At 45.7% G+C, this 24,842-nt stretch overlaps 1 protein-coding gene across 5 annotated transcripts in view; it reads right to left on the bottom strand.

Moving 5' to 3' along the window:
- PNPLA7 (patatin like phospholipase domain containing 7) overlaps positions 1-24,842 on the bottom strand; it is a 99,114-nt gene that overhangs the window by 36,172 nt on the left and 38,100 nt on the right. For 3 of the 5 annotated variants that reach the window (XM_033137612.1, XM_033137611.1, XM_033137609.1), the window contains 5 exons: positions 21,106-21,166; positions 19,732-19,884; positions 11,143-11,206; positions 8,405-8,573; positions 2,652-2,834 (listed from right to left, as the gene is read on the bottom strand). In XM_033137612.1, the coding sequence (XP_032993503.1) occupies positions 2,652-2,834; positions 8,405-8,573; positions 11,143-11,206; positions 19,732-19,884; positions 21,106-21,166 (630 nt within the window). The remainder of the gene's footprint in view (positions 1-2,651; positions 2,835-8,404; positions 8,574-11,142; positions 11,207-19,731; positions 19,885-21,105; positions 21,167-24,842) is intronic. The other 2 variants (XM_033137613.1, XM_033137610.1) reach the window with 1 other exon arrangement.

Below are 24,842 nucleotides of genomic sequence, written 5' to 3' on the forward strand. Positions count from 1 at the left end.
CAATGGAGGTTTAGGATCAGAGTCTTCCTTCTCCTAGATGGGCTACCTTCCCAGGTTGATGAGTCCCATCCGCCATTCACTTTCCTCTACAGCAGTGTTTCCCAACTTTTTCCCAACCGTGGCCCCCTTCCGACTTTGTTTCCTTCCTGTGGCTCCCCCCATGGGCGTAGCCAAGGGTGGGCAAAGGGCAGCTGCCCCCCAAGTAAGTAAAAATCAAAACAAATCAAAACAAATCTAATGTTCTGCCCCCCCCCAAAAAAATCATGGCTATGCCCATACCCACCATCCTACCGGTAGAAAGGAAGCTATTTAAATGTTTTGTTTGTAAACAGAACATGTTTCATTTATAATTTACACAAAATACAATTACATAAAATGATAGGAACATGATGCAATATTGCTGAAGCAGAAAAACATAGGATCATGGAGCTAGGAGGGATTCCAAGGGTCATCTTTCTAGTGCAACTGCCTGCAATGTAGGAAACTCAGCTAAAGCATCCATGACAGATGGCCATCCAACCTCTGCTTAAAAACCTCCAAGGAAGGAGACTCCACAACCTCCCAAAGGAGATCCATCTTCCATGTATTATAAAAAGTAAACACTTATTTGACCCCAGTTATTTGACACAGAGGGGGAAACCTACAGATACAGTCCAAAAGGTGCACAAGGATTTCTGTATATATGGGAGAATTTTAAAAAGCAAGTGGTCCTCACTGACCTGATCAAAAAGATCTTGTCATCCGGAGGAACCCTGGCTGCCTAGATAAAACACTATAGTCCCACATACTCTTACCAGGCAGTAAGGCCCACTAAACTCAGTGTGGCTTTCTTCTGAGTAGACAGTTATTTACTAGATGCAAGTGAGCAGCACCAAACGACCCTGCTTGGCTAGGCGCTGGGGTGGATTTCACCCCGTGCCTTGCAGAGCTGAGCCAACGCTGCCAACAGGCCCTGCGCCCCTCAGCAACATCCAAAGCCCTGCTCTGCTAGGCGCTGGGGTGGATTGCCCCCTGCGTCTTGCAGAGTCAGGCCCAGCACTGGCGGCAGCAACAAGCAGCTCCAACTCACCCAGCCCTACCCATTGCCAGCCCACTACCGCAGTTACCTGACCTTGAGGTTCTGCATCGCAAGCTCTACAGGTCAAAATGGGAGCCTCAGCAATCACCCTCTCCCGCTGGAAACAAACCAGGACTGCTCCAAGAAAACACATGTGGCAAAAAGGAGCATTAGGCCCCTCGTGGGCTGCCCCCTTACCCGCTTGTGATTGGTCCGACTGATAGCCAGGCAATCAGGATTCTTTTTTTTTTTAAGTATGTTTTCTTCATTTCTCACGCCCCTCTGTGCCCCCCTAGCCTTGTATTATGGCTCCCTCTTTTACGTGATTTTCACCTGTGGCCCCCTTGGAATATTTTTTTGGGGGGGTAGGGACATATGGCCTCTGGTTGGGAAACACTGCTCTACAGCAGCACATGCAGAAACTCCTTCTTGACCGTTGGACCCACTCTTGGTCTTGTCTACTCAATCCACCGGATCCTGTCTTTGCATGCAGGAAAAGTCCCTAACTCACTGAGGCTTTGAGACCCATCGGCTACCCTCACCTGATTTGGCTGGCCAGCCAAAGCCATTCACTGGGACATGGCCACTGTTGCATGCTGACAGCTTCGAGGAGCTACAGGTGAGAATTGTGTGCGGGGGGGGGGGGCAGGTGGACAAACTACCCCAGAAGGAGCACAACATGTCCCCCACAAGAGGAACTACATGTCCCCTAACACCCCAGGCAGTATGCTTTTTAATACCAGCTGCTAGAAACTTCTGGAGGAGAGAGTGCTGCTGTGCTCAGGTTCCATTTGCAGGCTTTCCACTAAGGCGCCTGATTAGTCATTGCGAGAAGAGGATGTTGAACATGAGCCATTGGGCTGATTTATGTTCTTAGCAGAAGCAGCCATTGTGGCTTGTAGCTTGTGGCTGCACTTTCCCACACTGCTTGCCTATATGACAGCCGATCTTAGGAGTCATTGGAAAACAGGATGGAGGCTTTCAGAATTTCCCTCTTGGGCAAAAGTTGTTGTGTATCAGAACAGCTAACCAGAAGTCTTAAAGCATGTTAGATGATGCTTTGGGTTGAAAAATTGAGCCAGAATTCTGTTATCAGCTAAGAGTGTTGGACTAAGACCTAGTGTTCCATTTCCCATTCAACCACTGGGTTGTCCTTGGGTCATTTAGTGTCTGGCTGCCTAACTGATCTCACAGGGTTGTCGTGAGGATAAAGTGAGAGGTGGATAACCCAAATACACCACCTTAAGCTTCTTGGTAGGAAAAGGTGGGATATAAATATAATAAAAATAAAAATCCAGGTCTCATGGGTTAAGCACACACCAACTGCTGGGGTTCTGAGAAATATTGTTGGCAGACGGTCAAATGAAATGGGTGTAGTAGCCACCAATAGTGACTTAGCAATGGAACAGGGCAGTGCTGACTGGTGACCACTGTGAACAGTAGGGCTGAAGGTAAGGAGATCAACAGTAAGTGATGCTAGAGCCAATGACAGGAAGAGCTACACCCTGATTGGTTGTAAGAAGGGAAACAGGCAGGAGCTAAACCAGCCTCCAGTTGAACAGGGGATTTCCCCCCCCCCCATGAAGCTACCTACCAGCTTGGGGAGGCTCCGCCGGGAGAAAACCCGCCGAGGGCAGCGAAGATGGAGGTGGGCTGAACACCAGCTACGCATGTTGAGCCATTCCACAGTCCGGGAGGGAAGGGGGCCATCCTCCCTGTGAAGTAGGATCAGCTGCTTCTGGGCTCGGACAGCCGTATTCTCCAGCATCCGCTCCAGCTAGAACAACAATAGAAAAGGATTGTCCAGGTGAGCACAGCTGCCAGTGGCCCAGTCCTGCAGCAAACATCCCACATCACTCACAGACACACTTCATGTGCTAGCACACGGATTTAGTTGGCTGCTCCTGCCCACTGGCCTGCAACAGGCACACTGGGGATAGTTAGTGATGCATGACCTTCGGAAATGCTGTGCTACACAGCAAAGGTACATTTCTCCTAGTGAAATCGGCACTACCATAGAATCAGCTTTTAAATAATACCAGTTTCTGTTTTAAAAAAAGAAAAGAAAGCACGTGCTTGAAAATGGATGGGCAGCAACTGGTTAATCTCATGGGCCAAAGGGTGGTTTGGGGTGCCTAGAACAAGGTTTCTTCCCTCCCTCACTTCCCCATGACCAGCAAAAGAATTGGGGGGGGGGGAATGCAAGGATAAAAATATAGGTGTGTATCCAACTGTGTTCTTCTCAGAGTAGACCCCATGTAATTAATGGACCTCGGTGATGTGGTGGTTATATTGTCAGGACTAGAACCTGTGAGGCCCAGGTTTAAATCCCCCCTTTGCCACGAAGTTCACTGGGTGATCTTGGGCTAATCATCAACTCTCTGCCTAACCTGCCTCACAGGGTTGTTCCTAGAAGAGACATCTGATTAGCAACAACGAGAACAGGATGCTGCATTAGATGGGCCACTAGTCCATGGGTAGGCAAACTAAGGCCTGGGGGCCGGATGCAGCCCAATTGCCTTCTCAATCTGGCCCATGGACAGTCTAGGAAACAGTGTGTTTTTACATGAGTAGAATGCGTCCTTTTATTTAAAAGGGGGCATAGGAATTTGTTTGTTTGTTTGTTTTTCCAAAATATAGTCTGGCCCCCCACAAGTTCTGAGGGACAGTGGACCAGACCCCTGCTGAAAAAGTCTGTTGACCCCTGCACTAGCCTGATCCACCAGGGGTCTTTATGTTCAAGTGCAGGTGCACTGAATTTGCATGACCATAAAAAAAATTGGAGGGGTACTAGTTAGCCTACTTTCAGTTATTTTAAACTGTGTTATAATATTACACAATATTAATATTTTAATATTAATGTTGTATTTTAAATTGTAACCTGCCCTGGGATCTTAGGGTGAAGAGGAAGTAAGAAACTGTAATAATAAGCAATGATCATAATAGTCATAAGAAAGGGAGAGGCAAGAAAATCACCCCAGGGAGCAAATAACATATCTGGGTGTTGATAACTTCTGTATCTCACAGCCTATTTATTATCTTGTCGCTATAAATAAGAAGCTCCAGGGCATTTCAATCATTTTCACCATCCTTCCCAAGCACCCTAGCTATGCTGGATGAATGAGACACTGGTGTGGGATTTTTATTTTGTTTTCCTACATTTTGCATAAGAAAGAGTGTGCATCTTGAGTTCAGATGGTCACATCGTGCAACACTGGAAAGCACAGGGATGTCACTATGAGGAAGGTGTTTGTGGTGCAGTCCTAAGAACAGGCTTGTGAATGCATTTTGCCAGGTTCTGCCATAATCAGAACAGAAGAAAGGAGAGAGAAAAGCAGCAGACCTCAGAATCCAACACAAAAGCAGCTTACATGGCCTGAATCTCATCCTGGTAAATCCGGTGCCTGCAGTTTAATCGGGAGTGCCAACCCTCAGCACAAGAGTTGATAAGCTCCAGCAGGCAGAAAGTTGACTTGCTTGCATAGTGGGGCTAAGCAGGCTGCAGCTGACGCAGAAAGCAGCCCACAACCAGAAAGCTGCTCTCTTAAATCCTCCTTCTCAGACGTCTGTATACTGTACGTGATTTCATTTACTAAGTGGTATAGAATGCAGGACGGATGACATTTCAGTATGTTGTGCAGCTAGTTTGCAGACAGGCTAGAGCATATCCACAGATTTGCAAGATACAATGGTGGTTTGCAAGGCAGGCTAGAGGTTCCAGATGCGCAATATACCATATTGGGTGAGGGCACAGCACAGCTCTGTGGCAGACCAGGGCTCAATCTCTGACATGTGCAGTTAGGGGGGGGGGGGGCGGTCTGAAAACTTGGTGAGTCACTGCCAAGGATCAATGGTCTGGCTCAATATTAAGGCAGTTACAAAACTGCTCTATTATTCAAAATAATTATGAATAGAATCTTAGAGGAAGGGCAGTATCTCAGTGGTACTGCATCTGCTTTGCATGGAAGAGGTCCTAGGTACAATTCCTGGCATCTCCAGGAAGGGCTGGTAAGAGCCTCTGCCTGAAGCCTAGACAGTTGCTGCAAGTCAGAGTAGAAAATACTGAGCCAAGTAGGATGACATGCCCCTTCATGGATCACTGCCTTGTCGTGGCGAAGGGGCTTGAATTACTCAGGGAAGCTATGAGCTATGCCGTGCAGGGCCACCCAAGATGGACAGGTCATAGTGGAGAGTTTGGACCAAACGTGATCCACCTGGAGGAGGAACTGGCAACCCACTCCAGTATCCCTGCCAAGAAAACTCCATGGACAAAGACAACAGGCATATAAAAGATATGACGCTGGAAGATGAGCCCCTCAGGTCGGAAGGCGTCCAACATGCTACTGGGGAAGAGCGGAGGACAAGTACAAGTAGATCCAAAGCTGATGAAGCGGCTGGGCCAAAGCCGAAAGGACACTCAGTTGCGGATATGCCTGGAAGCGAAAGGAAAGTCCAATGCTGTAAAGAAAAGTATTGCATAGGAACCTGGAATGTAAGAACCATGAACCTTGGTAAGCTGGATGTGGTCAAAAATGAGATGGCAAGAATAAACATTGACATCCTAGGCATCAGTGAACTAAAATGGACGGGAATGGGCGAATTCAGTTCAGATGACTATCATATCTACTACTGCGGGCAGGAATCCCGTAAAAGAAATGGAGTGGCCCTCATAGTCAACAAAAGAGTGGCGAAAGCTGTACTGGGATGCAATTTCAAAAATGATAGATTGATCTCGATACGAATCCAAGGCAGTCCTTTTAACATCACAGTAATCCAAGTTTATGCACCAACTTCCAGTGCTGAAGAAACTGAAATTGACCAATTCTATGAAGACTTACAACACCTTATAGAAATGACACCAAAGAAGGATGTTCTTCTCATTATAGGGGATTGGAATGCTAAAGTAGGGAGTCAAGAGATAAAAGGAACAACTGGCAAGTTTGGCCTTGGAGTTCAAAATGAAGCAGGGCAAAGGCTAATAGAGTTCTGTCAGGAGAACAAGCTGGTCATCACAAACACTCTTTTCCAACAACACAAGAGACGACTCTACACATGGACATCACCAGATGGGCGACATCGAAATCAGATTGATTATATTCTCTGCAGCCAAAGATGGAGAAGCTCTATACACTCAGCAAAAACAAGACCTGGAGCTGACTGTGGCTCTGATCATCAGCTTCTTATAGCAAAATTCCAGCTTAAACTGAAGAAAGTAGGAAAAACCACTGGGCCAGTAAGATACAATCTAAATCAAATTCCTTATGAATACACAGTTGAAGTGAAAAACAGGTTTAAGGACTTAGATTTGGTGGATAGAGTGCCTGAAGAACTGTGGATGGAGGCTCGTAACATTATACAGAAGGCAGCAACGAAAACCATCCCAATGAAAAAGAAATGCAAGAAAGCAAAGTGGCTGTCCAATGAGGCCTTAAAAATAGCGGGGGAGAGAAGGCAAGCAAAATGCGAGGGAGATAGTGAAAGATACAGGAAATTGAATGCAGATTTCCAAAGAATAGCAAGGAGAGACAAGAGGGCCTTTCTAAACGAGCAATGCAAAGAAATAGAGGAAAATAACAGAATGGGAAAAACCAGAGATCTGTTCAAGAAAATTGGAGATATGAAAGGAACATTTCGTACAAAGATTACCACAATTAAGGACAAAAGTGGAAAGGACCTAACAGAAGCAGAAGACATCAAGAAGAGGTGGCAAGAATACACAGAGGAACTATACCAGAAAGATATAGAGGTCTCATACACCCCAGGTAGTGTGGTTGCTGACCTTGAGCCAGACATCCTGGAGAGTGAAGTCAAATGGGCCTTAGAAAGCCTTGCTAACAACAAGGCCAGTGGAAGTGATGATATTCCAGCTGAACTATTTAAAATCCTAAAAGATGATGCTGTTAAGGTGCTACACTCAATATGCCAACAAGTTTGGAAAACTCAGCAGTGGCCAGAGGATTGGAGAAGATCAGTTTACATCCCAATTCCAAAGAAGGGCAGTGCCAAAGAATGCTCTAACTACCGCACAATTGCACTCATTTCACACGCTAGCAAGGTTATGCTTAAAATTCTACAAGGCAGGCTTAAGCAGTACGTGGACCGAGAACTCCCAGAAGTGCAAGCTGGATTTCGAAGGGGCAGAGGAACCAGAGACCAAATTGCAAACATGCGCTGGACTATGGAGAAAGCTAGAGAGTTCCAGAAAAACATCTACTTCTGCTTCATTGACTACGCAAAAGCATTTGACTGTGTCGACCACAGCAAACTATGGAAAGTTCTTAAAGAAATGGGAGTGCCGGATCACCTCATCTGTCTCCTGAGAAATCTCTATTTGGGACAAGAAGCTACAGTTAGAACTGGATATGGAATAACTGATTGGTTCAAAATTGGGAAAGGAGTACGACAAGGCTGTATATTGTCTCCCTGCTTATTTAACTTATATGCAGAATTTATCATGCGAAAGGCTGGGCTGGATGAATCCCAAACCGGAATTAAGATTGCCGGAAAAAATATCAACAACCTCAGATATGCTGATGATACAACCTTGATGGCAGAAAGTGAGGAGGAATTGAAGAACCTTTTAATGAGGGTGAAAGAGGAAAGCGCAAAATATGGTCTGAAGCTCAACATCAAAAAAACTAAGATCATGGCCACTGGTCCCATCACCTCCTGGCAAATAGAAGGGGAAGAAATGGAGGCAGTGAGAGATTTCACTTTCTTGGGTTCCATGATCACTGCAGATGGTGACAGCAGTCACGAAATTAGAAGACGCCTGCTTCTTGGGAGAAAAGCAATGACAAACCTAGACAGCATCTTAAAAAGCAAAGACATCACCTTGCCAACAAAGGTCCGTATAGTTAAAGCTATGGTTTTCCCAGTAGTAATGTACGGAAGTGAGAGCTGGACCGTCAAGAAGGCTGATCGCCGAAGAATTGATGCTTTTGAATTATGGTGCTGGAGGAGACTCTTGAGAGTCCCATGGACTGCAAGAAGATCAAACCTATCCATTCTCAAGGAAATCGGCCCTGAGTGCTCACTGGAAGGACAGATCCTGAGGCTGAGGCTCCAGTACTTTGGCCACCTCATGAGAAGAGAAGACTCCCTGGAAAAGACCCTGATGTTGGGAAAGATGGAGGGAACGAGGAGAAGGGGACGACAGAGGATGAGATGGTTGGACAGTGTTCTCGAAGCTACTAACATGAGTTTGGCCAAACTGCGGGAGGCAGTGAATGATAGGCGTGCCTGGCGTGCTCTGGTCCATGGGGTCACGAAGAGTCGGACACGACTGAACGACTGAACAACAACAAGGATGACATGGTAGAAGGCAGAGGTTTGGGAAAGCCTCACCTCTCCAACCGTCGGCTCCTGTTCCCCCAGGCCCACAATCAAGATGCAGTCGGCCTGCCGGATGCAGCGCTGAGTCCAAGGCGTGAGAGTGCTGTCAGACTGGTAGAGCACGATGCGGTGCATGTCCTCCTGCTGGCCCAGCCAACTGGACAAGCGGTACTCGTGGATGCTGAAGAGGGGAGAGACACAAAGAGGAAGAACTGGTATGAGGGGGCTCTTTGTATCCAAAGGCCTTGGTCTTGAAGCATCAGTCAGAACCCATGATTGTGGGGGCAGCAGGGGAGAAGAGCAATGGCAATGGCTACTAGCCAGGGTGGCTGTGCTCTACCTCCACAGTTAGAGGTAGTGGAATACCGGCTGCTGGAAACAATGGGGGTGGGGTTGAGTGCTCTTCTGCTCCTCCATCACTTTTAATTTGTATACCGTCTTTCTATCTTACAATAGCCAAGGCGGTTTACAAGCTAAAAAAAACAAAGAATGTACACCTTGTAACAATCCAATGCAATACAAAAAATGTGATAATAAAACTTTAAAATGAACAACCTACATCAAATAAAGTAACATTCAACCATCATTAGAATAATATAGAATAATATTAAATATCAGCATATAAAAATTAAACAGAAATCTACTCTTAACAATTACAATAAATAATTTCTAAACTACAATCAATAAAACAGCAGCTAGCTACAGTGCATAAAATAATACAATACAAATTGAGAAGCAGAGACTGGAGGGTGGGGCTAGGCAGGTGGAAGAGGGCCTTGCCTGATGAAGTCTCCCCCCTCACAGTTCTTCTTCCAGGCACAGCTTCCTTACGAGGACTCTCAGGGTCAGGGGGTGGGGGCAAGGCCTTCTTCCACCTGCCTTGCACCACCCCCTGACCCTGGGAGTCCTCATAAGGTTTCCCCACAGGCATCTAGTTGACCACTTTGAGAACAGGATGTTGGGCTGGACAGGTCCCTGAATTGACCCAGCAGGCTCTTTGCATGTAGCAGGGGTGGGGAATGGCAGGATGCTGGGATTCTGGGACAAAAGAATGGGACAAAATGTCCATCTGGTCCAGCATCCTCCTTCCTGCAGCAGCCTGCTATATTGCTGTCCAGGAAGCCCACAAGCGGGCCATGAAGTCAACAGGTTCTCATCTGTCCTCAGCTTCATGCCTTGAGCACCTGGAGCACACACACTGGCTCAGTTCCCTGCACCTGTCTCACTTCAAAGGGGTTCCCTATAAGCACTGATCAGCTGATTGGTGCTGAAAGCACAAATTCAAAAGAAGATTGCTGCAACGGTCAATCAGTGGTTACAGGGAACCCTTTGAACTTTTATATGTGTCCCCTGACGTCATTATCCCATTAGGTAACTGACTGGGGGATGAGGATGTTCTTGCCCACCTGTCAGAGCTGGTCAATGGGCAGGTGGAGGAATTGGAGATTTGGCACACCAGTTTTTCACACCCTGCAAGTGATAAAGCCTGCTGCATTTTGCCCCCTCCCTTGTCCATTCTGCTGAGAGGGACCCAGGACATCTGCCTCAAAGTCCCACCCTGGGGGCACCACTATCAGTAACTTCTCCTGCACGATCCCTGCTGAAATAAATGGAGGCTGTGCAGGAGGAACAGTAATGTAAATGCAGCTCCCCTGTTTCATAGCCTATCCCTTGGGATATGTGAGTTGCCCCCTCTCCCGTTAAAAGCAGCTCTTTCAGAATAGAGAGGGGTAGTGGTGGTGGGGGGGAATTCTGCATCAGAATGAGCAGGAATCACAGCACTGCACTGTATCATTTGGACATCTGCTCTCGACTGTATTCTTCATTCTCAACTAAGCCCTCTTAAGAGCAGATCTACTTAAGTGAATGGGCCAAAGTAAGTCATGTCAATTGATTTCAATGAGTCTGCTCTGAATACGTAATTTGGCTTTATCAGAAAGCTTCCTTTATACACTCTATATGGCCCAATGCTATTCATCCTCTTAACCTCAGGATCCAAATCTTCCACCTTAGCACAACCCATCCCCTTCAGCAGAGGGTTTCCCCAGCTCACTTCCTATTTGTGTGGGTTCTGCCTTCTTTCCATTCCACCCAGGAACTTTGTGTCAATAGACACAGGATATGCAGATGCCAGCCGTTAATCAGACATTTCATGACAACTTTTCAGAAAAGGAGGCAAAAACATCCAACGCCTTCAAAAGCAGGGCTAATTAACCTGACAGCTGCCTGATATTTCAGGGGCTTGATGAGCGAAAAATGAACCAACAGGAAATTAAGGGAGTTTCCCCCTCCCCTTTTCTTTTCTCAGTTTAATAGCAGCTTAAAATATTCAAACTCCCTGCCAATCCCAGACTGGAGAATCCTAAACTTGTGCAGTTAGGGTTTGTTTTCATTTTTAAAATCCCGTTTGCACTTCAGCTGATGTATACTGTGTTGGTGGGGTCCACCTTGTTTTATTCACACAACATCCTTGTGAGGCAGGATAATGGAGTTCAAATCAATTTTATGTATCATTTTGCATTGTTGGGACAACAGCATACTAAATATAATGAGGGGAGAAAAACCACATTAAAACAAAATTATTATTATTTTTAAATCACCCAAAAATCATGTACAAAAATTACCTAGAACTATAAAATGCCCATTCCACCCACATAAGAATACCAAAAATAAACCACCAAGAGACAGACTGCTAGGGCTATCCAAATGCCCAGGTGTCCACAACACTAAAGAGACAACGCAGGAGTTACCTGTCCAAAGCTGCAGAACCAAGTTGCTGTTTGATGTTGTCACTGGTGAGGAGCAGAGCAGGACCTAGAAGTAGAGAATATATTTATTTATAAAAATATTTATATATCACTTTTCATCAAAAATATGTATCAGGGTGGTTTGCAACAACTGTACATAAACTCATGCAATAAGAAGCATATAAAAAGTTGAAATCAGAAAACAGCTAACTGTTGTGGGAAAATGTATTATTGATTGCTTGCATAAGCCTGACAGAACAGAAAAGTTTTCAGCAGGCATTTAAAAGTTGAAACGGAAAGTGCCTTCTGCATCTCTGTTGGCAAGGTGTTCTGCAGGAATGGGTCAATGATACAAAAGACACTATTTCTTGTTGTTATCTGATGAGCCTTGCCAACTTGAAGCATTAGTGACATTCCTGCAGATGATCTCAGTGACTGAGCTGGGATATAAGGATTCAGGCAGTCCCCAATGTATTGTGAGGATATGCTGTTCAGGGCTTTTAAGTGTAATACAAGGACCTCAAACCTGGCTTGGTAGTAGATGGGCAACCAGTGCCTATGATGGTGCCCCTGGTTGTTGGTCAGATGCCCCCGCCAGCAGTTTGGCTGCTGCCTTCTGCATCAGCTGGAGTTTCTGAACCTGGCCCAAGGGCAGCCACACACAGAGTGCTTTGCAGTAATCCAGCTTCAAGTTTGTCAACACATGGACTACAGTGGTCAGCACAGCTGTGTGTCTTCCAAGCATCTAAAAACTTCAGAATCGCTGTCCTGAAAATCATGGCTTTTCCTTTAGCAAGCATACAAACCAAGAATGGCTCATCCTCATCAACTACCCCAGAGAAGCTGCAGAACAAATCAGTTTTCATTTCAGTATCCTGGCATAGCATTGAAACATCTTGAGTGTTCCTTCTTTTAAGTTTGAAAATAAAATGGGCAGTGGTCCAAGAAGCAGGGCAACATGTTTTGCCTGGAGAAGGCTGCAGGTTCTGTCACCCGATTACAGATACTGGGACCTTGAAGGATTTCTGTCTAAGCACATGAAATACTACTATCCTCTTTTGGAGAGCCACACAATAAATACTGTTGCACTGTCTCAGATTTGCTCTGGCTGCTACTCAATGTTGCTCATCAGTTGCCCCCTAAATCGAGAGACTGGTGCACCACTTTGGACTGAAGTGGGTGGTTTTTCAGAAAGTGGTGCTTCCACACAGAGACTCTCAGGACTGTCCTGGAGAGCCTCAGTGGAGGAGATTTTCTAGCTTCTTTGGACCACACATTCTGATTCACCCCCTTTACTAACAGTTTCTGGGTTCTGCCTACCAGGGCAAATACTAGCAGTACTGAGCCCTCATCTCACTTCTGGTGGGTGGTGTTACTGCTCATCTTCCATGCCCCAGAGGCAGAAAAGGTGAGCGACAAGGCCTTGAGGAATTTGGGGGAGCAGGGGACATTCTGGCAGCAGCAGAAGTGGTGGGGCAGACGGGACACAGCAGCAGTGGGGGAGGGGCAAGGTGGTAAAACAGGACACAGTTCCCTTCCAGTTAATATATGTTCCTCTGACTGGTTGCCTGGAGAAGGCTCCTAACTCGCCATGGGTGTGTCCATTTACAAGCATTTAGCTGCATAGCTAGTAAACCTGAAAATCAGTCACAAAGAAGCAAAGCTACAAACGCAGCTCTTTATCTTGTATCTTTTGTTAAGCTCACTGACTCTGTAGACACAGGCCTCTGGATATATTTTTTTACCCTTCTGAACACTCCACAGAGGCCCTGAACCCTGCTTCTGAAAAAACAACTTCACCTCGTGCCCAAAGCCGCTTTGCTCGCTGCAGCTGCCTTTCGGCCCTATTTTTATTTGCTGCTATAAATGTCAACAAAGAACCAAAGCTCTCCCCCCAGAGTAACTGCGGCTGTAAGGCACATCAGATGGGAGGAGGGTGAGAAGTGAGGGAGGGAAAGAGAGAGAGAGAGAGACAAAGCAAGGGATTAATGTCATGCCAGAAAGAGAAAGGTCACGGGTAGTATTGACAGAAGTGCTCGCGCTGAGCAAAGTATGAAATATAAACCCTGCCAGAATCACAGCACAAAGCAAAATAACTCATTTTCCTATTAACGAAAGGCCGGCCCAGCTGCGAATTAGAAGAACAAGTTGCTCAGCGTCTGAATGAACACTATGTGGGATGTGGACGGCAGGGGGAAGAGGAGGGCACATGAGGCCATGAGAGTGCAGCGGTGTTCTTTTGAAAACTTGTTTCCGATGCTCACGTGTCACCACACCAAAGCAGGAAAGATCTACCACCATTCCCCTGAATACCAGTTGCCAAGGATCACAAGCAGGAAAGGGTAACTTTAATTATTGCACTGATATCCCTCCCCTTTTTCTCCAAGGAGCTAGAGGTGGTGTGCATGGTTCTCCCCTTCCTCATTTAATCCACACACAACAACCCTATGAGGGAGGTTAGGATGAGAGGCAGTGACTGGCCCCCAAGGACACACCCAGCAGGCTTCATAGCTGAGTAGGGTTTCCCAGGTCCGAGTCTGACACCCTAGCCACAAATGAGTAGGTAAATATTTGCATTGGGGTGTATGTGTGATGCAAAATATATCTGTAGGAGAATTTCTCCTGCAAGTTCCAAAGATCTTAGAAGCCAGCAGGGCTTTCATTGTAGCTGCCTCTATTTTCAGGAACACCATTCCTCTCAAGAAACAACAGGTGCCCACTATCCGTACTTTCCGGAAACAACAGAATATGTTTTTTTGTTCCAACAGGGCATTCCCAGCTGTATAAATGGGTCTTTGCTACAACTGTCCCACTTGTTAGGTTTTTAGTCTCATCTCAAATGTATTGCTGAATTTGTATTTGTGTTTTTAACTGTTTTTAATTATCTTATGTGTAAATTGTGTTGAGAAAGTGATTTATAAATCAACAACAATCAAACCACCACACTTTTTTCTGCCTTCACACTACCAGATGCCTGGTCTGCTCCTCTTCACCACCCTTCTTCTCATTCTTCCTCTTTTTCTACGCAATTGCTACTGGTTTTAGATTTGGTGGCACTGCAACTTTTCAGCTCATTTTCACCAATCTGGTGCACTTTCCACAAGACCCATCACAGACAGGAATCTCCTGGGGCAGATTTGCTGCAGGGCAGTCATGGGCAAGCAACAGGATCAACTTTGTTACAGTACTGAATCCCACACATTAACAGAATGGCATGAAAGATGTCACTTTCCTCTTACACATTCTGTGAACCCAGAATGTCTCTCAGCTGCAGATTAGGAAAGCAATAGCACTCCCAAAAAGATACTAAGCATCAGCCTTTTTTTGCAGCAAAGTTATATTCTTTTGGGACATGGGTAGCGCTGTGGTCTAAACCACAGAGCCTAAGGCTTGCCGATCAGAAGGTCGGCGGTTCGAATCCCCGCAACGGGGTGAGCTCCTGTTGCTCAGTCCCTGCTCCTGCCTATCTAGCAGTTCGAAAGCATGTCAAAGTGTAAGTAGATAAATAGGTACCGCTCTGGTGGGAAGGTAAACGGCATTTCCGTGCACTGCTCTGGTTCGCCAGAAGTGGCTTAGTCATGCTGGCCACATGACCTGAAAAAACTTGTCTGCAGACAAACGCCGGCTCCCTCGGCCAGTAAAGCGAGATGAGTGCCGCAACCCCAGAGTCGTCCGTAACTGGACTTAATGGTCAGGTGTCCCTTTACCTTTACCTATAGTCTTTTTTTTAAAAAAAAACCAACCATACACACACAATAGGACAGGCACCACCTCTACCCATCTCACAGCATCCATGTGGCTGTTTTAGTCACTAAGCTCTTAATCAGCAAAAAGAGAAAGACGGGGATCTGTCCTGGCCATTGACACCAAGTAGCTTCAACAACAAACAGCAGACAATTCTTTCCCTAACAGCATCTAGAGGACACAGAAAATCATCCTTTCCTGGTAAACAACCTTCCCTGCCTCTCTCTATCACACACAAACACACTTCTCGAGCCTGCACTGGGATGAGTCACAGATCCTGATGCTTGAAGCAAACTGGTGCATGTGCCTCTCACACACTCAACTACATCCTCATTGCAGTGCAGAAGCGGCTTTGGCTGCTGTTCTGGGGCTTCGTTAGAAGGAACCCCAGGTCTGCAACGTGACCCAGAAACACCGATTTCTGCAAAAGGAGATACAGAGTATGTGAAGTTAACTGCTCCAGGGAAGATTATTTCTTAGGTGTTTTGACGATTACCCTCTTTTAAGAACATAAGAATAGCATAGTCACTGTGGCTAGCAGCCATTGATAGCCTTATCCTCCATGTATTTGTCTAATCTTCTTTTAAAGTTGGTAAGCCATCACTGCCCCCTGTGGAAGTGAGTCCCATAATTTAACTATGTGCTGCATTTTAAATTTATATTCCCCTCCACATTCTCATAAGATTTGTTAAAGCAGGTAAACTCTCTCACCACAAACATGTGACATAATAATAATAATAATAATAATAATAATAATAATAATAATAATAGGTCTTCCAGGGGAAATGGGCTGAGAGCACATCCAGAAGAGAAAAGGAAGCTATTTCAACCAGCTGGATGGTTACGTGGGAGCCGGTTGAAGTTAAATCCTTCGAAGACAGAGGTCCTTTGGCTGGGTTGAGACGATATGGGGTTGGGGAGGCCAACTCCCATCCCTTGCAGGGGGGCAATTACTGCTGGCGCCTTCCGTCAGGAGTTTGGGTGTAATCTTTGACACCTCCCTTTCTATGGAGGCGCAAATTAAAGCTATAACAAAGGCGGCATTTTTTCATCTCTGCCAAGCTAAGCAGTTGGTCCCTTACCTCTCTCGCCCCAAACTCGCCACTGTGATCCATGCGACAGTCACCTCCAGGCTTGATTATTGTAACCCACTCTATGTGGGGCTGCCCTTGAAACTGACCCAGAAACTCCAGCAGGTGCAGAATGCCACTGCGAGACTCCTTACGGGGTCCTCGCCACGGGATCACATTCCCCCAGTGCTATACCAGGTGGAGTACAGGATCAGGTGCTGGTTTTAACCTTTAAAGCCCTATACAGCCTAGGACCCTCGTACCTACGGGACTGCCTTTCTTGGTATGCCCTGCCCCACGGAGGACCTTACGGTCTGCAAATAACAACATCCTAAAGATTCCAGGCCCCAGAGAGATCAGACTTGCCTCGACCAGAGCCAGGGCCTTTTCGGCCGTGGCCCCAGCCTGGTGGAACACTCTCTCACAAGAGACTAGGGCCCTGCGGGATTTGACATCTTTCCGCAGGGCCTGCAAGACAAGCTGTTCCGCCAGGCCTTTGGTCAGGGCTCAGTCTGCCCCATTTTCTCCTTGTATAAGAACAAGAACGAAGGAGGTTTCCAGCCCGCTCACAGGTGCTTCTGATATCAGTGGAAACAGTTGGTAACCGCCTTTAATTTTAACCTGAAGATTGCCATTTGTCCAGTTTTAATTTTAATTTGTTTGAATTAATTGTGGGATGTATCTTAATTTATTCATCGCTTGTTTTATGCATTGTCTTACTTGTATGATGTTAGCCGCTCTGAGCCTGGCTTTGGCCGGGGAGGGTGGGATATAAATAATAAATTATTATTATTATTATTATTATTATTATTATTATTATTATTATTATTTGCACAATTACCCTACCCTGTGGAATGCATTGCCACAAGATGTAGATGTGGCCACCTCAGGGAAGGGTAGCAGCTCAGTGGCAGGGCATCTGCTTAATTTCCAAGTAGGAAGTGTCTCCTGTCTGAAACGCTAGAGAACTGCTGCCAGTCAGTTTGGAGGATACAGAGCTAAATGAACCAAGGTTCTGACTCGGTATAAGGCATGTTCCTAAGTTTTTAAAGAGGGATTTGGCAAATGGTGAAAAGGCAGGCCAATAGGTGAAGCAACAAACTCAACATATTTTGGTCAACAGCTATTAGCACTGATGGCTGAATGGAATCTCCACATTCAAAGGCAGGATGTGACCTGGCATGAGGGGTGTCTGGCTTAGGGAAAGTCTCAAGGGCCAGACAGAGTGGTGTGGAGGGCCACATGCAACCCCAGGGTCTGAGGTTCCCCATCCCTGAGCCTGACCATTAGAATCATGGAAGCATAGAATCATAGCATTGAAAGGGATCCCAATTGTCATCTAGTCCAACCTTCTGCAATGCAGGAATCTCAGCTAAAGCATCCATGACAGATGGCCATCCAACCTCTGCTTTAAAACCTCCAATGAAGGAGAGTCCACAACCTCCCAAGGGAGACTGTTCCACTGTCTCTTTTGATGCTTCTGATCTAGCTTAAGGATCCATGTAGACCAGCACTGTTTCTAACAGTGCATAGAGTGAAGAGGCACAGGAATACTAAGGACTGGAGAGCAAAGAAACCAGCATTTCTCACTGAGGGCTGTCTCCGCAAACACCGATTTGTGCCCCCCAACCCCCTCACAAAAAAGACGTCATCCATCCACGCAAACAGCGCTGATGACAAGGCCCTCTCTGCACGAGAATGGCACTGTGCTGCTTGCCAGACAACACTCAAAAGAGGTGGGTGGGTGGAAACCCTGCATGGCTTCACTAAACAAAGCAGCCTTTCAGCCTTTTAAAAAAACGATGGGTAGAAGGTTTGCAGGACAGGAGCTGTGGCTCTTTTGTGGGAAAAGCAGAAACAAGTCGGTGCCGTCAGAAAGCCAGAAATTGGACAAAACAGAGTAGGGCTGCTGTGCTAAGAGGTGGATGAATAAGATAAAGGAGAAAGGCTGGAGTCTTTGAGTTGGGATTTGAATGTGGCTAAATATATCAGCCCAGTCTTTGCCCATCTAACGTCACCCTCCTTCAATAATTTATTACCTGCCCTTCACCCTCAGTTCACAGGGTGGGTTACAACAATTAAAATACAGAATTAAAAATAGTTCACAGCAACTTACAATCACAGAAATAAGGTGGGTCCTTTAAAAAGTGTTAAAGGCCAAGCAAGGTAAAGAAGCACAACTTCAGCATTTGCTGGAAGATGTATAATGAAGGTGCCGGATGCAACTCTGTGGGAAGGGAGTACCACAACTTGGGGGCTGCCACAAAGAAGGCCCTCTTCCAGGCTGCACCACCCCCAGTCTCTGAGGATGGAGGGACTATCAAGATTAAAAGAAATATTAGATTTGCATATTTAGGTAAGCTTAGCTAAACAAACATTGTTTTAAGCAGGCAATGAAAGTAGTACAGTCCAAGAAGGTCTGTCGGGAAGGAGGTGGTCTTCCAGTCTGAGTCACTTAAGGCTTTTAAATACAAACATGAGTAACTTGAATTGGGCCTAGAAATGAATTGGATGATGATTCCCATAAGCCTCAGCCAGTGCCTCCCTGTTTTTTCGTGCTTCCCCATTGTTGCTCAACAGCCAGTCTGCCTTCCTTTACGGACCCATCCTCTTCTGCTTCTTCTACCTGCTGACCTGACTTCCCAGCAGAGAGGGTGCTTTCCTGGCTTTCAGGCACTGCTTGGACATTGCCCTTATGAGCTGATCATCACTTTGGTCAGTGTTGTCTTCGGCTGTGGCCCAGGCAAGTCTTATTCCTGGTCAATGTCCCAACAGAGGCTTTGCATTGGGTCTTACCTGGGGGCCAGCCAGGATTTGCCACTCAGACCTGCAGTGCTTCAAGTGACCAACACAGATCAAGGGATAGAAAAGGATTGAATATGGAGAGGAAAATGTTGGGAAGAGAGAAAAGTTCAAGTCACAGACACACAGTATCTTTCTATTTCACCCTTGGGTCTTGGAAGCCAGAATATGAGGCCCCCTGTCAAGTATTTTGGGATGTATCCAACTAAGCTCTACTCAGGGTAGACCCAATGAAATTAATGTTAGTTTCAAATGGGCCTCCTCAGAGTAGGATGTACATTGGATGCAACATAATGTAACACTGGTTAACACAAAATATTTATTCTGTGCTGGTAAGAAAGAGAACTGTCAGCATGACTGCACCTACACTACGGAACTTTCTCCCTATCAATATAACAGGCAAGTACTTTCACTGAACTACTTTCGTCACCTGCTTTAAAAAGTCTTTGTTTAGTCAATTCTACCCGGACATGCAAAGGCTGACATTTCTTTTAATGTAATAATTTAACTTTGGCTTTCATTGATAGTTTTAATGTATATTTGTGTGTGTGTGTGTTTTGCAAACTGCTTAGAGGTTTTATTTGGAGTTAAGTGATATACAAAGGTTTTTAAATCAAATAAATAAACAAATACAGTGGTAATTCGGGTTAAGAACTTAATTCATTCTGGAGGTCCGTTCTTAACCTGAAACTGTTCTTAACCTGAGGTACCACTTCAGCTAATGGGGCCTCCTGCTGCCACTGCGCCGCTGCTGCACGATTTCTGTTCTCATTGTGAAGCAAAGTTCTTAATCCGAAGTACTATTTCTGGGTTATGAGTCTGTAACCTGAAGCATCTGTAACCTGAAGCATCTGTAACACAAGGTACCACTGTACAGCCTTTTGATGCCCCCCCTGCCCCCTTCCTTCTATTCATTGAATGCAGAAAAGAGATCCAAACCATGGGGCAAACAACATCACCTGCTGAGAGCTCTTACCGATAGCGCAGAGGGCGTGCTTGAGCTCCAGGGTGAAGGTGGAGAGAGGCACATCTTCTGACACAGGCATAATGGCGACTGTGGAGAGGTTGCTAGCAGGGTTGCTGGCATCCCATTTGCTCCCAGAGGCATGCAGTCCAAGTGGGTGACCTGCTGTGAAGAACAGCCATTCAGAAAGCTGCACATTATCCACACCACCCCCAAACACACACAAACACATGCAGTTGCCAGGGCTGGCCCTACTGTTTGGGCAGGCTGAAGCCTTAGGTGGCTGCTTTTTATTTTATTTTATTTTATTGGTTTTCACAAATGTACAGTAGTACCTCATGTTGTGTTCGCTGCGGGATGTGAACGGCACAGGTTAAGAATGCGCCGAACCCAGAAATACTGGAATGGGTTACTTCCGGGTTCAGTGGTTTGCACATGCACAGACGCATCAAATGACATCATGCGCATGCGCAGAAGCACCAAATCATGTCACACACATGTGCAGACACAGCACTTGGGATGCAGACTGCTCAGGATGTGAATGGGGCTCTGGAACGGATCCCATTCACATCTAGTGGTACCACTGTATAAGAAAATACAAACATCAGGCAATTAATTCCTAGTGTCATGAAAGGGACAAGCTGTTAGTTGCTGGATTTATATTATTTAATTATAGGAATACTTCAGAACTGCTACAACATAATTTTATTTTTAAAAATACATACAATCATTCAGGCCTGTTGACAGAAACCAAGTCTTCAAGAGATGTCAGAGTGTTAAAAGCAAGGGGGCCTGTCACATCTCTGGTAGAAGTGTGTTCTACAGTATTGAACTGGCAACACTAAATGCTTGATTTCTGCTTGCTGGCCAGTCCAGCTTCTGTAACAATTATTGTGCAATGTCAATGCCTGGAAATAAATTCCTGAATGGAAATATTCTTAGCCACATATTTAGGGTCTGTTGTTCAGAAGGTTAGCTCATTTTTGCTCCAAGTTTCCAGTAACAGAAAAGGAAGAATAGAAACAGCAGAAAAAATGGGCAAGTGTGTAGGGAAATGTAATAAGCATGGACCAGTCAATGCTGGACTGTACAAAGCTCAAACACACACACACACACACACACAGAGAGAGAGAGAGAGAGAGAGAGAGAGAGAGAGAGAGAGAGAGAGAGAGAGGCAGAACTACAGTGTAAGGAGAGTTCCAGCAGTGCAATCATCTCTCCAGCCAATAGCAATGCTCCACTTAATCACCTTAAAGAAAGAGCCAATTGGCTGGTTCTTCCACCCCAAGGAGAGTGTGGAAGTGGAAACAGCCAATCCCTCTCCACCTTGCCAAACCCCAAAGCATGGGAAAGGGAAAAAGGGGAGCCAAGGATGCATCGTCCTACCCCCTTGCTGAAGGCTGCCAAGGATCTTCTCACCAAGCAAATGGATAAGCCGAGTCACAACCTGGCAAGAGACACACAAATATCAGACCAAACAGTGCTGAGGGATGGCAGAAGTGTCTTTAACAGGCAGCCGTATTGAGATTTATTGGGGGGGGGGGTGGATTGTAAATGGAGCATAGGCAAGATGCCCGGAGGCTGGAGGCTCCTTGATACAAAAGAAAAGCTTCAAGGGAAACAATGGTTTCGTTGCTAAAGTTTAGCAATAAGTTGATTTTCCTCAGAAAAGCATTCTTCCTGCTTTGAAGGCTGTTTTAACCCTTTCAACTTTGTTCAAAGGGCATTTATCCGTGTGTGTGGTTGTGTGTGGTTGTGGGGGAGAGAGAGAGAGAGAGAGAGAGAGAGAGAGAGAGGGTCTATATAGAGAAGAAAGCATTTCTTCACACAGTGCAAACTATGGAACTCTCTCCCACAGGAGGCAGTGATGGCCACCACCTTGAATGGCTTTAAAAGGGGGTTAGAAAAAAATTGTGTAGGTTAAGGCTACTAGCCATGATAACTATGCTCTGCCTCCACAGTCGGAGACAGTAATGCTTGAAAGCAAGTTGCTGAAAACTGCAGGAGGGGAGGGAGCTCTGATGCTGTGAGAACAGGAAACTGAATGAGATGGGCCACTGGCTGATCCAACAGGGCTCTTCTTATGTTATTATGGAGCACACATGGGACGCATTGCTCATTTTAACCTAACAATTCCATAGTATAAGTTAGGCAGAGAAACAGTGATGAAATATCCGGCCCAGAGTCAGCTTTGTGGCTGTAATTTGAACATGGCTTTGAACCTGGATCTTAGGCTTGATAGTTTTTCCATTGTACCATAGAGGGAGGGAGGAAGAGAAGGTCCATGTAAACTTATGGTGGCCAAAGGAAGCTCCCTTGTACAAAATCAGACCACTGGTCCACCTAGCTCAGTATATAGTCTCTACACAGACTAGAAGCAGCTCATTGGGATTTCTCCCAGGTAGGGATGTCTCTTCCTGCTCTGCCTAGAGATGCTGGAGATTAAAACTGGGACCTTCTGCCTGCAAAGTAGATGTTCCACCACTGTACAGTTGTACCTTGGTTTTTGAACAGCTTAGTTCTCGAACATTTTGGCTCCCAAACGCTGCAAACCCAGAAATGAGTGTTCCGGTTTGCAAACTATTTTTGGAAGCCAAACGTCCAATGGGGCTTCCGTGGCTTCCAATTGGCTGCAGGAGCTTCCTGCAGCCAATCAGAAGCTGTGCTTTGGTTTCCAAAAGTTTTGGAAGTAGAACGGACTTCTGGAACGGATTCCATTCAACTTCCAAGGTACTACTGTACTATGGTCCTTCCCAGGAACACAGGAAGTTGCCTAATACCACGTTAGGCAACTGCCCCATCTAGCATAGTATTTTCTGCACTGACTGGCAACAGCTCTCCAGGGCTTCAGGCAGTCCCACCTGGAGATGCTGGAGACTGAACCTTCTGCATGTCATGAAGATGCTTTCCCACTGAGCCACAGTCCATTCTGTACACTCTCAGAGCTGCCCTTGTTCTTTCCCCAGAGGTAGCAGCTTAAATTATGCAGGACAAAACTGGAAATAATATAGGTGCATAGACCTCTATAGGTGTGTGCATATACATGTGTGTGTGTGTGTGTGTGTGTGTGTGTGTGTGTGTGTGTGTGTGTAAACACACACACACACACACACACGTTGTGCCTCTGCTCACTCTACTCACCAACACACCTACTCCCGCCATTCCCCCATATTAACCCTTCCCCCCCCATTAACCCCTTAGGACTTATTTCCACCCCATGCAACTTCTTAGCTCACTTTTCACCTTGATTTAAGATTTTTATGTTGGTAGGTAGGCAAAGAATTAAAAGCGCAGCGTATTCACAGCCCTGCCCATTAACCCCCCAAGTGTGACCTTGGGGTCATGGAGGAAGGAGTTTGCAGCCCTCTGCCAGAAGTTGCGCTCCTTCATGTGACTTGCTATAAAAACAGACACACACACAAACACACACACAAATCCCAAATGCAGCTCTGAGTGAGCACACAGCAGGTTGCTTACTGCCACTGGTTGAGTCACACCAGCGCTGCCATGGCGACGCACCAGGAACATCAATTTCGGATTTGAACAAGGCGAGCAGCATACGATTTCCTTGGAGTTTTAAAAGCACGCTAAGCACATTGCGCACACACGCACACACAAATATATGGGTACACAGGGGTTTTTTTCTATATAAAGAGAGAGAATGCAGTTCTACTATATTTCTGTGATGCCAGTAACCAAAACAAACCAAATTGCTTGAGCTCTTCTGATATTGGCAAGAAACGCCAAAATAGTGGCATGAGAGATTCCCACTGAAGCAAATAATGTCTTCAGACAAAGCTGCGGGGGGACAATCTAAAGCCAACTGGAAAAGAGAGTCTCAACCCGATGTCACTTAAATTTCCTATGGCTGTTTTGAATATCATTATTGCAGCTTAGGCTTTTTAGTATTTCATTATTTAGGCCTTATGAATGGAACTAGGAATGGAGGCTGAGATATATATATATTTAATATTACGTGATGTCTGGATTTGCTAGCAGCCTTGAGCTTCCTTTGAAAACTGGGAGTTGCAAATATTAGACTTTATTAAAACAAACAAATCTTTCCAACTAAGTTGCTCACTTGAACTCTGGCACGTTTTTACACAGGAGTATGCAAGAAAGTTTGTGAACTGGGTTCCAAACCAAACAGTGGCCAACCAGATACTCTGGGAAGGTCATAAACAGGGGACAAAGGAGATTATTTGCCTCTGCTGCTTAACCACCCACCCTCCAACAATTCAGTAGTACACTGCTGCTATACATGTAGGTTGCATTTCACTGCCATGATTAAACAGATGTGATAAGCCAGCCCTCTGTGCATTTATCACCTACGCTTTTTTAAAAGCCAATGCATCTCATGGTACTGGATTCTCTAAGCCAGGAGTGGAGAAGCTCTGGTCCTCCATATGTTGCTGAACTACAACTCCCATCAGCCTTAGCAAGCATGGCCAATGGCAAGGGGCTAGGGGAGTTGCAGTTCAGCAACATCTGGAGGCCCAAAGATTCCCCACACCTACTCTAAGTCAAAATACTTCACCCTTTTCAGACTAATGATCTAGTATTAATACATACATACATACATACATTTGAGGACCTACTTTTGAATGCTATATTTGTACCGTGCTGAGACCCATCTTAGCTCAGGTCACAACTCAACAGTGGGCCTTGACCCACCAGCTGAAGACAAACAGCTTTAAGGGATTGATGCTTTGACAGAAATGGTAGTTCCTTCTGTCTGGCCCTGAACCAAGTGCTGATCAGCTTCAATCTGGGCAATTCCAAATTCTAGCATTTATTAAGTAGGAAGGGGAAATCTATAATTCCTAGCATCCATAACTTCATAAACATCTGCCTAGTACCTAAAGCCACTTACAAGAATAGATCCACATTCATTCTTTTCATCCACACACATTCCAGAACTCCTGGGATGGCACCCACATTCTGATTATTTACTCCCACTTAAAAATCAAAATGAAGTTTCTAGTCCCTTAAAATTGTACAGGCTGAGGGTGGGAAAGAAGTGTCAATTCCATTTGCTTTCTTTGCAGCAACAGTGCTCTGACCCCTTCATAGTTTCTGCCACATTTTTCATTAAGGGTGGATTAAGGGTGGCTTGGAAACAA

The sequence above is a fragment of the Lacerta agilis genome, chromosome Z (assembly GCF_009819535.1).
Source record: "Lacerta agilis isolate rLacAgi1 chromosome Z, rLacAgi1.pri, whole genome shotgun sequence".
In the NCBI taxonomy this organism is placed as follows: Eukaryota; Metazoa; Chordata; class Lepidosauria; order Squamata; family Lacertidae; genus Lacerta; species Lacerta agilis.